At 41.9% G+C, this 14531-nt stretch overlaps 1 protein-coding gene across 2 annotated transcripts in view; it reads left to right on the forward strand.

Annotated features, from left to right (window-relative positions):
* The window catches only part of LOC108234870 (phospholipid-transporting ATPase ABCA1), a 215816-nt gene that overhangs the window by 72338 nt on the left and 128947 nt on the right, over nt 1–14531 (forward strand). For both annotated transcript variants that reach the window (XM_037976591.1, XM_017414453.3), the window contains 5 exons: nt 2344–2565; nt 9896–10100; nt 10313–10429; nt 12382–12553; nt 13962–14093. In XM_037976591.1, the coding sequence (XP_037832519.1) occupies nt 2344–2565; nt 9896–10100; nt 10313–10429; nt 12382–12553; nt 13962–14093 (848 nt within the window). The remainder of the gene's footprint in view (nt 1–2343; nt 2566–9895; nt 10101–10312; nt 10430–12381; nt 12554–13961; nt 14094–14531) is intronic.

The following is a 14531-nucleotide window of genomic DNA, read 5'->3' on the forward strand; positions in this document are numbered from 1 at the left end:
CCAGCCACTGTGGCTGGTGGACAAAATTTTTAATTTCCACCCCTGGTTCTTATCCAGGTCCGCACCGCGCGGTGATGCCGGCGTTTACTGTCTTATTTTCTGCTGTGGCTCCTCCTCCACCTTTCAGATTCCTCCGCTCGCTGGCAAGCTCGCTCCCCTTGTACATGACCTTAGCGTGGATCTACTCGGTGGCCATGATCGTTAAGGGCATTGTCGCCGAGAAAGAGGCGCGGCTGAAGGAGACGGTGAGGATCATGGGCCTGAGGAACGCCATCTATTGGCTGAGCTGGGAGGTGTCCAGTTTTCTGCCGCTGGCGGTCAGCGCCGCCTTCCTCACGCTCACGCTCAAGGTGATTTTAAGAACTGGCTTTGAAAAAAAAAAAAAGGACCCGACGCTAGATTTGGAGAGTTTGGACCATCAAACTGTATGACGTTGAATTCATACAGAGATTTTTCTGGGGCCTTGAACCACAATTTGATTTTGAGCACCCCTACCATCTTTCACCACCTTCATCAGCACCATTAACATTTAATTTTGTTCGTGGTTGATTATTTTCCACCCTGTACATCCAATGCAACCATTACCATAGGACATACAACAAGCAAGCAACATATTCCATAAATTGACCTGTTTGTTGGCTGAAAATGACATAAATACTCATTTATGTCACTAACTGGACGTAAAGTTCTTACAAATTTAAGCTTTAAGGCAGGGGTCTCCATACCTGGTCTTCGAGGGCCACCATCCTGCAGGTTTTACTTGTTCCTCTGCTCCAACACACCTGATTTGAATCAATGGGTGATTAACAGGCTTCTGCAGAACATGAAGAGGTGATTTAACCACTGAATCAGGTGTGTTGGAGCAGAGAAACAAGGAAAACATGCAGGATAGTGGCCCTCCAGGACCAGGATTGGACACCCCCGCTTTAAATCTTTTAGTTTTAACAGAAACTGTGGGGCCTACCAGAGCGCAGAAATTCAAACAAGCTGAACAAAGGAAAGAAATGATCTGCCTAGACACTCCTGGCTTACCTTTCATTTCTTCATTAAATAATAAAATTTTCAGGATCTGCCGGTAATTCTTTTGTTTGTTTTAGTCAGTTTGTCCCCATTTCTGCCGTTTAGATGTACTATATATATAAAAAAAATACTTGCAAACTGGGATTATTTATTATTATTTATATTATTTTCCAAACAAGGAATTACGTTTAGTGTATAAATTACCCTTGGGTGCCCCCTGCTGGTGTGGATGGCCTCAAGCAGCAGCTTTAAGGCTGCATCTCATTCGTCTGCGACTCGTGGCGACCGCTTTGAGACACAAAGTTGTGAGAAAATATACACCGCATTGGTGGTTACGACACGTTTGCGAATAAATTGCCACATATGGCGACATTCCTGCGGATGCCGTGCGCACTTGTCCGTCTCAATTTAATCACAAAGTGTTTGACTGTTTCTCAGTTGTCTCAATTTATTCATTTTTATTTCAAAAATTATTATTTTTTTGTCCCCAGTCAGTCCAGGTTTGATCAAATGGGTCGCCAAACACTCCCAAAAAAACATAAATAAATAAATAAAAACCTCCTGGAAACTAAATAGAGAAGGGTTTGAGACGGGTTCAACATGACCACAATGGTTCTGTGATAATTTAAATTCAAAATTTGTTTTCCTTTTTTGTTTTTTTTTAAAACATGACCAAAATTCATGCGACACAAGCTCAAGGCCCCACGACTCACGCAAAGGAAACCGAGAACCCTTCGCAAACGTTTTGAGACATTTTGGAGATGCTGTCCTGTGCTTCGGGCCGGCTCTACAGTGGCACTGTTAACGTCAAAGTGACTTTTTGAATCGGTCACAAGCTGATGGATCTCAAACAGCTCTCTGAAAATAGAGGAGGGTCCTCTGTTAGACAGGTAGAGTAGAATCCTTGTCCTTGAACATCCCTTCGAGTTAGAAACGTGCGAGCATGTGATGGAATAAAACCACTAACGCCTTACGCTTCGCCCAAGTGAAGCAATGCGAGCGAAACTGAAGCCTCTCGGTTCATGTTTTGATTTCCTGACGGTGTTACCAGCCCGGGCGCATGAGAGCGCCAGGTCGTGGCAGGTCGTTCGACCACAACCAATCAGGAAAATCAAAAACGTGTGACTTGCCGTACGAGGAGCCGCCGAAAATCTGCTTTCTGAAATGCTTCTGTCTGACGAGCTGCCACGATAATCACCCCTTTTCCTAAAACTCGATCGCCGCTTCGACCTTTAGGAACTTGTTTTTGAAACTAACTTTTCTCTTTGTCTTTTTCTTTATTTCCCCCCTTTTTTGTTTCACTTGATAATTGTCCGCCCGCAGTACGGCAAAGTGCTCCAGTACAGCGACCCCTCGGTAATCTTCGTCTTCCTGCTGGTGTTCTGCCTGGCCACCATCTCTCAGTGCTTCTTCATTAGCGTCTTCTTCTCCAAGGCCAACCTCGCAGCGGCGTGTGGCGGCCTCATCTACTTTCTCCTCTACCTGCCGCACGTCCTCTGCTACGCCTGGAGGGACGTCATGGGTTTCGGGGCCAAGGTCGCCGCGGTAAGTCCGTCGTTAACTCCAACACAGATTTTCTATCTTTCTCTTTTTTTTCTTTTTTTGTCTTAAATATCTCCCCACTCCTGCTGTTATCATAGATTAACGAGTGACTTTACTCCGAGTTTTATTCCAAGGTTACGCCCCCCCCCACACACACACACACACACACACTTTTAATCACAATTCGTCCGTCACGGTTGTTCTTTTCTTATCCATTTCCTGTTCTTTTTTTTTTCTCTTTTAAATCCAGCCGGCCACAAGTCTGATTTCGGTGCCGCTGTTTATTATGAAAGGAAGTGGGTTCACCTCTAGTGCCAGCAATATCTGCCTTAGATTTGTTATTGCCCATCCAAGATAATAAAATGTGAGCCCTGAGCGTTTCGAATGAATTAAGAATTCAAGTTACATTAAAATTGCCACCCCGGCTGCTTGTTGGGGGGGGGACGTTTTTACTATTCATGAAGTCGCTATAATTTATTTATTTATTTTTTTGCTGTTGTTTGCTCAGTCGTATTTCACATAAGCATTCTCAACTGGCAAAGGCGCGAAGCATTAACATAAAGGAAAAAAAAAGACGAGACACTCGGCCTGAGGAAGTTGGGGATTGTCTTTGTCTTTCATTCTTCGAGGGATCGAGATAAACAGTGTACCATTGCTCAACTTTCAGCGTAGCCTTCCTGCGTGACCTTTTATAGCCGTGCCGGTATCATTTGTCCTCAAGCTGTCGTCCCGCAGACAAGCACACGGAATCTTGAATCTTGATTGCAGTGTGTGTGTGTGTGTGTGTACTTGTTTTTGCTACATTGTTGGGACAATTGTCCTAACATATACTAACTTGTGAGGACCAACTGCTCCTTGTGGGGACCAAAGCCTGGTTTAGGGTTAGGAATGTACTGGTAATGGTTAGGGTTAGGCTGTAGTAATGTATGGAAGTCAATGGAAAGTCCCCACAAAGATAGAGCGACAGACATCTGTGTGTGAGTGTTCGTGCAACCTCAGAGAATTTTAATCAGGTCATGTTTTCTTTTATGTCAACCTCAACAATGTGGTATCAGGTGTTTGTGTGGCCATTCTCAACTTTTTCTATTAAAAAAATAGTCTGGCTCCCGACAGAAGTCACTTCTACTTTCAACTTTCGCCTTCACACACTTGCTTTTGTCAAAATCCGACACCAACATAGCAGCTGAAATTGCTTCCCTTCAAGTGGGTCCTCCAATATAATGAATTTTCTTTTTGGAGAAAACTTCTTTAGTTTGTTGGGTTATTTTATGTTTTTTTTTTTTTTTTTTTCCTCCCCTCCCCCGACGGAGACATTTTACATTTTTGTAGACTTTTTACATCTAAAAAAACAAAGCAAATCTTGTTTAATTACTACACAAAGTGGCATTTCTAGATCCTCCCGAAGTTACCGAGGATTTGTTCTCGTGCCGTTCCGAGATGGAAAGCCTCGCTGAACTCAGCCGTGGGAATTCCGTCCCTTCTTCTAGGATCTGGGTCATTTGGCGCAGCTCACTTAAAGGGGAAATGAGAAGCGCTTTGAAGCTAACATAAATCAAATGAAAGTCAGTAAAGGTGCTTGTTTTCAGTCTCTAATTTTGGAAAAAGAAATACACTAAGTAACCTCCTCAGTGTCCTACAGTGCTCTCCCGCAGCTGGCCCCGCCTCCTTCGACGTCACCAACCAGGGAAGTAACTCCGCCCACACAACCAGTCCACGTTGAGACAAAACCTCTAAAAACAAGTCATTAACGTTTTAAACCAGAGAAACGCACCACTGGAGTGGTTTATGGTGGTGTTTAGCTCAAAGGAAAACATGAAAAGGCCTTATTCTTATATTTTATTTCATTTTACCTTTAAAGTAGCCGTGGTTTCTCTCAGCCTCCAAATGGCTCTTCACTTATTACTATAGTTTCTTCTGGCTTGTTTACAGGATTCGGGTCGTTTGCGTGAGCTCACCAAAAAAAAAAACAGCCGACTCTTACATTACCTGAATGGTTCCTCACAAGTCGTACCAACTGAAGAGCCGTTTAAAGAGTTGAAAGAAGTGAAGTGAAGTGAAATTTGTTTATATAGCACTTTTCAGCAGCAAAGCGATCCAAAGCGCTTTTCAACAGAAACAACAACAGAATCAAATACAGCAGGTACATAGTCAAACATACATATTCAAATACAGATCAATCATGTATAATCTAAATGAAATATAGGATAATCTAAATGAAATCATGAAACTAAACATATCTAAACATGAGCTAAAACAATCAAATAGCAGCTAAAATAATCTAAATAAAAGTTAAATCTGAAAGAGACGTCTCTGTCTTGCTGGGCTGAGCTGAATGATCCTGATCCCAGAAAAGAACCGGAATTCTTACCACGAGCGGAGTTATGGAAGGAGTGGCACAGTGGACCCAGTGGAGGCAAAACTTGAGCTTTTGACAACTGAAACACAATGGAAACGGGGGGCAAAAAAGCGAGAAGTAGGAAGGTGAAGACACAAGCTGACAATCAATGAGGAAAAACTAAGGAGCTTTTATATACCCAGGGATGAATTATTATAGGGTAAAGACAGGTGTGCTGATTACTAATGATGGACAGTGTAAAAGCAATCATGACGCTGCTTCGTTTTGACACTCCCCGCATAGGTTTCCCCTGCTACTTTCCACAACCCTGAGAGTCTCTCGGCCCTGGCTCAACTTTTTCAAACCGCACCAGGATGCAATTACGGGTGTCACAGCTGCGTTAGGTTACTTCTGTGACTTTGTCATAATCACGTCCCTGGCCTTGGCACGGGTCCAGCGGGGGGCCGATTCTACTTTAGATTGTCGACATTCCAGCCGAGCTAATACGTGCGGGGCCCTACCACCTCACCCCCACCCTGGCGACCAAAATGTTGCTGCGACTGCAACGGTAAGCCATCACAATCGTGCTGCGGACGTTTGAAGCGCGCGTCAACATCACCGCCAACCTGTAACGCTCCATCACACATAGCGGGAAGCCCACTGTTCTTATTTCATGCCTGAAGACCTCTCCAAGACCCTGCAAAGACCATCCCTGTTCCGACCGGTTATCTTATATCGTTGCAGGGTCACCAAGATAACAATCCAAGATAAAAATATACCAAAACTAATTCTAATGTAATGAAACCCAAGAAATCCAATAAGGGATTCAGTCAGTCCCTAAAATCCTGACATGCAGGCTTTTAGTTAACGTGATCAAAGACATATTTGACCAAATCCCAATCCAGTTCATCCTTAAACTCATCCATTTTTCTTTTCTTATTCCCCCAGCTCATATGAAACCACACCATCCCAGGGCAAACACATCCTACCCTACTTTGTCCTTGATAATGAAGTTTTTCATCTGAATAGGATTTCAAAAGATCACCTGAATTGATGTGGTCAGCGTTTGACTGTGTGCCACAGGAAAGCTTCAGGCAGTGGTGCGGTGGGCCACTGTTTATTTTATTTTATTTTTCTTGAAAAAGGGGGGAACAGTCCTCTGTGCTTTGACTAGCTCCCTTCTCTTTTAATGAGATAGAAATGAGACCGGGACTACAGTTCCTTTGAGCCTGAAAACAAGAAAGATTTTCAATTAACCATTAAGTCCTGGGAAAACTTGAGAAATGCAAATTTTTCTTAAAAGTATTGCAGAACTTGTCAGGCTCTCCTTTTGGCTGAATCACTTAATTGATCTTTGCTTTTAAGATATCTTGCAGCGCTGGTGCGACTCCTCTGACATTTGTTGGAAAATACAGAGGACTGTGTGGTTTCTTTTAGGGCTGCAGCTAAAGAGTGTTTTTACTGATGGCAGGAGATGGGATCTTATTTTAGAACTAGAGAAATTTCTTCTTTTTTTGTTGCAAAAACACAGCATGCTGAATGACTTTGCTGAACTCTGTTAGGACTGAATAAACTGAATCATTGAAGGTAAAACGAGCACGAGCTAAAATGAGCAAAACATAGACTAAATGCTAAAATTAGCAAAACCGTAGCTAAAAGCTAAACTTAGTAAATCTGCTGCTAAAAGGTCAAATTGACAAAACCGTAGCTAAATGCTCATTTTAGCAAAACCACAACTGATCGCAAAATATAACGAAACTGTAGTTAAAAGATAAAACGAGCAAAACAGAGGCTAAATGCTAAAATTGTCAAAACTGTAGCTAAAAGCTGAACTTAGCAAAATTGTAACAAAAAGCTTAAAGTAGCAAAATGGTTACTAAAAGATAAAACTACCAAGACAGAGGCTAAATGCTCGAATTAGCAAAACAGCAGCTGGAAGCTAAACTTTGTAAATCTGTTGCTAAAAGCTTAATTTTGCAAAACTGTAGCTAAAAGGTAAAATTAGCTAAACTGTAGCTAAAAACTAAGCTTTGCAAAACCATAGGTCATCGATAAATGTCACACAACAGTAGGTAAAAGCTAAAAGGGTCATCAGAAGACAAATATAGATCAGGTATGCTGAAGTAGATTTCATATTACAATGTTTCTGAAGATCTGAATATATTTTATGGGGAAAATTTCTGTAAATAAAGTTAAATAGATGGAAAAGTAGAAAAGTTAAAAACACCAAAAGTCATAGCACACAATTAATAATGGAGCCAAATGTTTTGGGTAAAATAGCACTTCAAAGTATGCAAAGTACACAAAGAAACTAGTGTCTGAATGCTGAATCAGCATTTGCACAATTAAGTAGCAGGCACTACAACGCCAGGAAAAAAAAGGAAAAAGTTAAATTTTATGCAATGCAAAGACCCCCAGCTGTTTCTACCCTAAAGGAATGGTTTGTAACCTTTCCACAGAACACATCTTCAGAAATTCAAACCAATTATTATCTGTTGCAGAAAGCTCTTTCAGCGACCTCAGTTTGGGGAAACAGACCAAGATTCTGATCGGAAGAGGATTTCTGCCATCCTAAAACATCGTGCCCTTGACGAAAGTTTTTGTCCTTGGCCAGCTGAGTGATGTCTAAATCTCCAATCTGACATGTGTTCAATAAAGAGGGCTTGTTTTGTCTGCCTCGCAACTTGTGCCCTTTTTCTGAGCAGCCGAAGAGTCGGCTCCCGTTGTTTTGTCAGCCGTTCACGCCGAGGTCAAGGATGGGTGCCCACTTGCCCCGCTGTCAGCCCTCATCTCCTCACTGATTGGCAGATGGGCAGTGGAAGGGCGGCGCGGGAGGTTGCCAGCAATGCCTGCAGCCGGTCTTGGAGGCTTGGCGTCACCTTCCGAGCTCTCTCTCTCTCTGCGCGGCACTGTGACACCGGGCATCCGCGGCGACGCGTCTCCCAAGCCTCGGCAAACACTTCTGCCGGAGCATAAACGCTGCGAGCAAATGAGGTGTGATGAAACAGCTGGCGGGCGGCATGGCGATGCGGAATGAGAGGCCGTGGCAGATGATGTCTCGTGGGCAAAGCATCATTTGCAATTTCCCGCTGTATGAGAGATCCAACAAATCTTTGTTTGCGGCAGATGGATTCTGGTGTCTGTCCTCTGTCGGCGGTAACAGTTTCCCATGACAGCTCCTAAATTCAGGGAGTGAAGATTATTTCACTGCTGTTTTTCCACTAATTGACTGAAAGTTTAACAGAATAATTGGTAGGTTCAAACACTTTACACATTACCTTTGTAAATTCACATATGTGCGTCTTTGATGAAAATAGGATCGAGTGGATCGTTACCACCCACACTATTCTTGCAAAATTTAACCGAAATCCAGACTTTAGCTTCTTTAAAGGCAGCATACAGAACTGTGCAAAACTAACTCTTGAGTCATTTTTGGAGTCACCCAGAGTCAAGATGGCTGCTGCAAACAACCGAGCGAAAAAAAAACAACAAAAAAACAGAACTGCCTGTTTATTTTACAGGTATTGTTTGTCTGTTAAGAAAATATCTCCAGAACCACAAAACGGATTTTATTGAAACTTTTAAAAAACTATCCTGGATATACATCTTCAACTGATTACCATTTGGAGTCAGTCTAATACCCGAAGAATGCCACAGCTAATCGATGTTAGCCAATACAAAAATGGCTACAGTTCAGTCAGTTTCTCAGATATTGAGCTAAAATTTGATTCAGCAGTAGCTGAGTATCTTTCACAACAGATACTCTGAGCATAAAGTCTCACGGTACAGCGTGACATTGTGGGTACCGTCTTTCTCCGGGTTTGAGGATGACGTTCGTCTAAAACTGACTAATGAAAGGCGGGCGATATGCATTCCTTCAAGGAAAGCCTTTAAATATATTCTGCTTCCAAGAATTCAGACTTTCTGTTAAAGAGGTCTTTATCAACATTTTTTGCGTTTACAAGAAAAAAAAAAGGAAATTGTTTGAACGTCGCTAGCCTTTTCACTGATTTTCAGGCCAGCAGCTAACGGCTAACGATCAGACGAGTTTTTGATCTTATTACTTTGTTTTTAAGACACCTAACTGTGAGCTATAAATCATTTACACATAAAAAGCCTCCTAAACTTAATCATAGATGAGTGTTGTTTACAAATATAAGATAACTTGGCAAAGAACCATTTTTAAACTTGATATTTTGGCTAGCAACTAGCTAAAGTACCATCTAGCTAGCTTGCTAACTTTCCAACTAGCCATTTCTTTAAGTAAGTATCTCAAAAATACTAAAGATATCACAATTTGACAGACATAAAATAGTTAATTTTTTAGCACATAGATAGCACCAACAAGGTTATTCCCAAAGAGCTGTTAGCTGGGTTTTTATTTTTTTGTTGTTGTTGTTGTTTTTTGGTCTCACCTGTTCTTCTTTTTTTCTCGCTTTATTATGTTCCCTGATGTATTTTTTTTCTCTTTGAAGCACACATTGCACAATACGCTGTCAGGTACAAGGACTGGGCAGTAAAATGAAAAATCGAAAGAAATACATTGAAAGACCTTCAAAAAACTTGAAAATCTATTAATTGAGTCCATTTGTATCAGAGCTGTTTTTTTACCGGCTTCGTACCACCGTGCCAGTCCTGGTGTATCTAACGGTCGCTTGTATTTTTCCTGATTTCATTCAAGAATAAAAGTGTAAAACACAAATGAATTGTTTTATGTTGGGGGAGCCAGACTATCTTGGCTTGGCCCGCTCACCAGGCATCCGCCCAAGACTCCGGATCCAGACTTGGCCATTTCCCTGTGTTGCTGTCTTCATAGTACAGTGTGTTAACGCAACCAGCTGCTCGACATAACTACATATTTAGAGTGCAGAAAAAGAGAACGACATGGGCTTCTTGCAAAACACTCAAATGATCATATATATTTTTTTAATTTGTCCCAAATCGTTCCTTTAACCGGGAATGTTTGTTCTTTTCATTTATTTTTGTCCCCTTTCCTAGAGTTTGCTGTCGTGCGTGGCCTTCGGCTACGGCGCCGAGAAGCTCGCCAAGTACGAGGAGCAAGGCATCGGGATTCAGTGGCACAACGTCGGCCAGAGTCCCGAAGAGGGGGATCGCTACAGCTTCGTCGTCTCCATCATCATGATGCTCCTCGATGCCCTCCTGTACTGGGTGCTCACGTGGTACATTGAAAATGTCTTCCCAGGTAAACGCGTCTGAACAGAGTCACGTGAACAATGTTGTCGCGCTGTGTCGCAGTTCAAGAAAGGAAAGACACTAAAATGTGAAGCAGTGCTGTAATTCTTGCAGTTAGAGCAACTATTGCTCTGCTGAGAGGACCATAACGTGAAGTACTGTACTCCTTTTTTTCTAAGCCCATAACGTAATGCGACTGTTGTCCTTTCCGGTTGATTTCAGGTCAATATGGAATTCCCAAACCGTGGTACTTCCCTTTCACTTCCTCGTATTGGTGTGGGACGGCGTCCGCGACCGAACGTAACCCCGATCCGCTGCTGGACTCCAGCGTCAGCGACGGTAGACTCCCGTTTGTTCTCCGCCTCTCACCTCGGAAGCGTAACTGTCGTGCAGCTCAGCCAGCTGCTATGTATACTTGTCACTTGTCAGGCTGTTTTTTTTTGTTTTTTTTTGCTCGGGAAGCGGACGCAGGTCTAACGAGAACGTGTGAGCGAGCCGAGGAGGGTCGCAAACAAACATTAGCACCTTCTTTGTCGTATCTGGTGATAATGGAGCTTGGCGCGTTGCGAGGGGAACGAGTGAGTTCCAAGTCCGGAAACTGCTAAAAATAAAAAAAAAAACCCAACAATTTCCAATTAACGTTCTGGGTAATGAGCCAGAGGTTGGCTATATTTGTCTTTTAGTGATTAACAGGGTATAAGTGTTGGTTTTTTTCCCATCAGAATATGAATCACCAGGAATAAATAAACCTTTAAAGATCTTTAGAAAAAAGGTTCTATTGAACGGTTTTGAACAATTCATAACTCATCTGTTGTAGGTAAATCTTTCAACAGCCTCAGGCCTTGTTTATATGGAAACACAGTTTTTCCAGAATATTCTTATTTGTCATTTTGTTAAAGTATCCTCGTAAACACGGCACCATTTCTAGAAATCCACCGAAGAGGACCCAAAATGCTGCAGTAACTACGCCAGGCCTGTACGTGGCGCTGCAACACTGCCACAAATACACACCAAAATGGGAAACAAAGCATGGAGCGTGCGTGTAGAATGTAAATTGCAAATAAAATATGAAATGTAACTCATTCAAAGGGGGCCCTCCAGTTGTAGGTTAGATTTGAGGCCGAAGCGATGATGTCATAGTTTGTAAAAAAGGTTTAGTTTTGGTTGTCTGCATGAAAACGCAAGGGCGGTGTTCTAAGATTTACTCAGCCTGGAACTTATTTTAGAATAAAAACACTGTTTTGTGGCTCTTAAAATGTTGTTTCCGAGTCTGAAATGTGATCTGTCATGGGCAAAATGAGTCGTAATGCGCACAGGTGGCAAAAAAAGTGAAAATATTCATTTTTGCTGTTTCTGAGATCAGCAAAAACATCTGACTAACTAAAAAAAGCAGATAACCTTCCTAATCTCCCTTTATATCAAAGTTTTTTAACAGCTACGTCTTCAGAAATACGCCTTTTAACTCTAATCCTATTAATTTTATTTAAATAGGCTACTTTTCTCTGCTGGCTGCCAAAGCTCTGGGAAAGTCTTTCAAATGTCCTTGAACCTTTATAACAGTGGTCTCCAATCCTGGTCCTCGAGGGCCACCGTTCTGCATGTTTTCCTTGTTCCTCTGCTCCAACACACCTGATTTGAATCCATGTGTGATTAACAGGCTTCTGCAGAACATGAAGAGGTGATTTAACCACTGAATCAGGTGTGTCGGAGCAGGGAAACAAGGAAAACCTGCAGGACGGTGGCCCTCGAGGACCAGGATTGGATACCCCTGCTTTACACTATCGTCACTTTTATGTTACACGTTTATTTTGGCTGAAGTTCGATGATACTCCTGCCCGTCGTTCCCCAAGCTGCACCAGAACTGCTGCAGCTAGTTCAACGTGAACACCCGTGTGCTGTAAAACTGACGGCGGTGTAAAGGTTTATTAAATAGCGTTTTTGTGAGCCGCTGTCATATGTTTGAGATCGAAGCCATTTTAAGATCTTCTTCGGCCCCTGCTTGGACATTTACTCCAAACTCAGGTTGTTCAAAGAGCTATTTGCAACAATGTGGGGTATTTATGTTCGTAAACTTCTACGTTTTAAAACATCTGAGCTATCTCTTAAAGGGCAAATAGAGGGCGGTTGTTGGTCATCGGTATTAATGGGAGTTTTAATGCAAATATGACCGTCAGATAAACCCGGTGATGTGTTTGTGTGGGTCAGGGTTTATTGAGCATAAAACTTGTTAATGTTTAAGTTTAAAATGCCTCCTGAATCCGTCTTCTTTGTTTCTCTCCGTGGTCCTGAAGAATACATGGAGAAGCCGCCTCCCGATGTAAAAGCCGGGGTCTCGATTCGCAACCTCGTTAAAATCTACAAGACCGGGAGGAAGCTGGCGGTGGACGGACTCAGCCTGGACTTCTACGAGAATCAGATCACATCGTTTCTCGGCCACAACGGCGCAGGGAAAACGACCACGATGTGAGCGATGTTATTCGTTTCTTCCCGTGTTTTCCCTCACCGGGGCTCGCTTTTTTGTTTTTTGTTTTTTTTTTCTTTCTTGTAGTTTCAGGAGGAGCGACTAATCTGAACGGTGCACAGTGTTGACTCTGTGCTGCAGCTGCATCAATTCATCGCTCAGCTTCTGAGGGGGACATTTATCACAAAGCTGTTGCGACGATAGCGAGAGTTATCTAATTGCTGCTTGGAACAGGGGGGGGTTGGGTTGGTCGGGGGTTTTAGGATGACAGTAAAATAAATAAAAGCCAGTGGCCTGGAAAGTGTGAGCAACAGAAAACAAGTGATGCAAGACTGAGGGCGGCGGGGAAGACACAAAATATAATCATAAAATAAGGAAAAGGGACAGAGAGAGGACTCTGTTACACACTGAACCCCTCCCTCTACGCTTCCTGGGAGCACCGGATTTCCTAATCTGTGAGATTTAGAGGAAAAAGCTAAAGTTGTGTTTAGATAAAAAGAAATAAAAAAACCTTCATTTCCCTGGGAAATTGATGAAAGGTTTTACTTCAGGTTTCATTTCTCTGCAGGTGTCTTCGAACTATAAATCTGAACCTTCACAACCCAATTAGTTTCACCCAAACCGACAGAATTACAGTCAAATTTCAGCGTTCTCTGAATGTAGTTGAGATGGAATTTTAGTAACTTAGTTTTTTTTTTTTTTTTCCAAAGTCATCGACGATTTATCAAGGAAATGAAAGTATGGGGGGGGAAAAATATTAATCAAAAGAAAGACCTATAATAAAAGCATCACAGGTAAGCTTGCTACCTATTTGCACACGTTGTTCATTTACCAGCGATAACAAATCAGAAAATACAAAATAGGCAAATCTTAAATTGAATATTTTTTACAAAAACAGAAATTTTTTTAAAATTTGAGTTTCATAAAATAAACCAAAACCATGAAAAGTAACAGCAAACTTTTGTTTTTGCAGGATTTTTATATATATTGTGAGGATATATTAAAAAAAAAAATCCTATTTGTTATTTTCATGGTAATCAGAACTAAAATACTGTATATTCTTTACAAAGAACTCAGGAAATTTGAGAAATAAATGCTGGAAATTTAAAATAATTCTATATTAAGTTATTATAAACCTGTAGCTGTATTGATTTTATTTGACAAAACTCTTTAATCCCGGCTTATTGGGGTCGATTTACAAAAGGACCGAGGTTGTATGGGGAGGTTGAAGTCAACCAGCTGCTGGCGGGTAGTCACAGAGCTGAGACGATCAGTGTGCGTGAGAGTGATCGGCATTGTGGCTCGAAGATGACAAGTGGTCCATTAAACCCGACAGTTGTGAGACTTAAAGATGTTTAAAAAAACATAGGTTTATTTTTTGTATCACAGAAGTGTTTTGCATTTTTGTAGGTCCATCCTGACGGGACTGTTCCCGCCTACGTCGGGAACAGCCGTCATCAACGGCTATGACATTCGAACCGACATGGACATCATCCGGAAGTGCTTGGGAATGTGTCCCCAGCACAATGTCCTGTTTAACGAGTGAGTGAATTTGTGCACGTTCGACGGATTGTTGTCCGTTCGGGCTCTCACCCGGCTGAAGGTTTGGTTATTTTTAGCGTCCAGTGGAGTATAGCGTGGAGGGGGGGGGGTTATTGCCCTGTTCAGCTAATACAAAGACTCTTTAGTATCAGTTTTTTGTTTTTTTTTTTATTCTCAGAAATACACCATTATCCAGTATTTCGCTAAACGTTCCTAATGGCTTCATTGTTAACCATTATTCTGTTTTATCAAACCCCCCCCCCTTCTCCTCCACTATCCCCTTTTATTTTTTTTCTTTTCAAACCAGTTCCTTGAAATATGATGCAAGCCTTACGTCATAATCAAGCCTGAATACCTGACATTAATATTAATTCCAACCATCTTTTATCAGCATATTAAAATATTCCTGTTGGCTTTGACTTTGCTGAGTTTTTTTTT

This window comes from Kryptolebias marmoratus, linkage group LG7 (assembly GCF_001649575.2).
Source record: "Kryptolebias marmoratus isolate JLee-2015 linkage group LG7, ASM164957v2, whole genome shotgun sequence".
Lineage (NCBI taxonomy): Eukaryota > Metazoa > Chordata > Actinopteri > Cyprinodontiformes > Rivulidae > Kryptolebias > Kryptolebias marmoratus.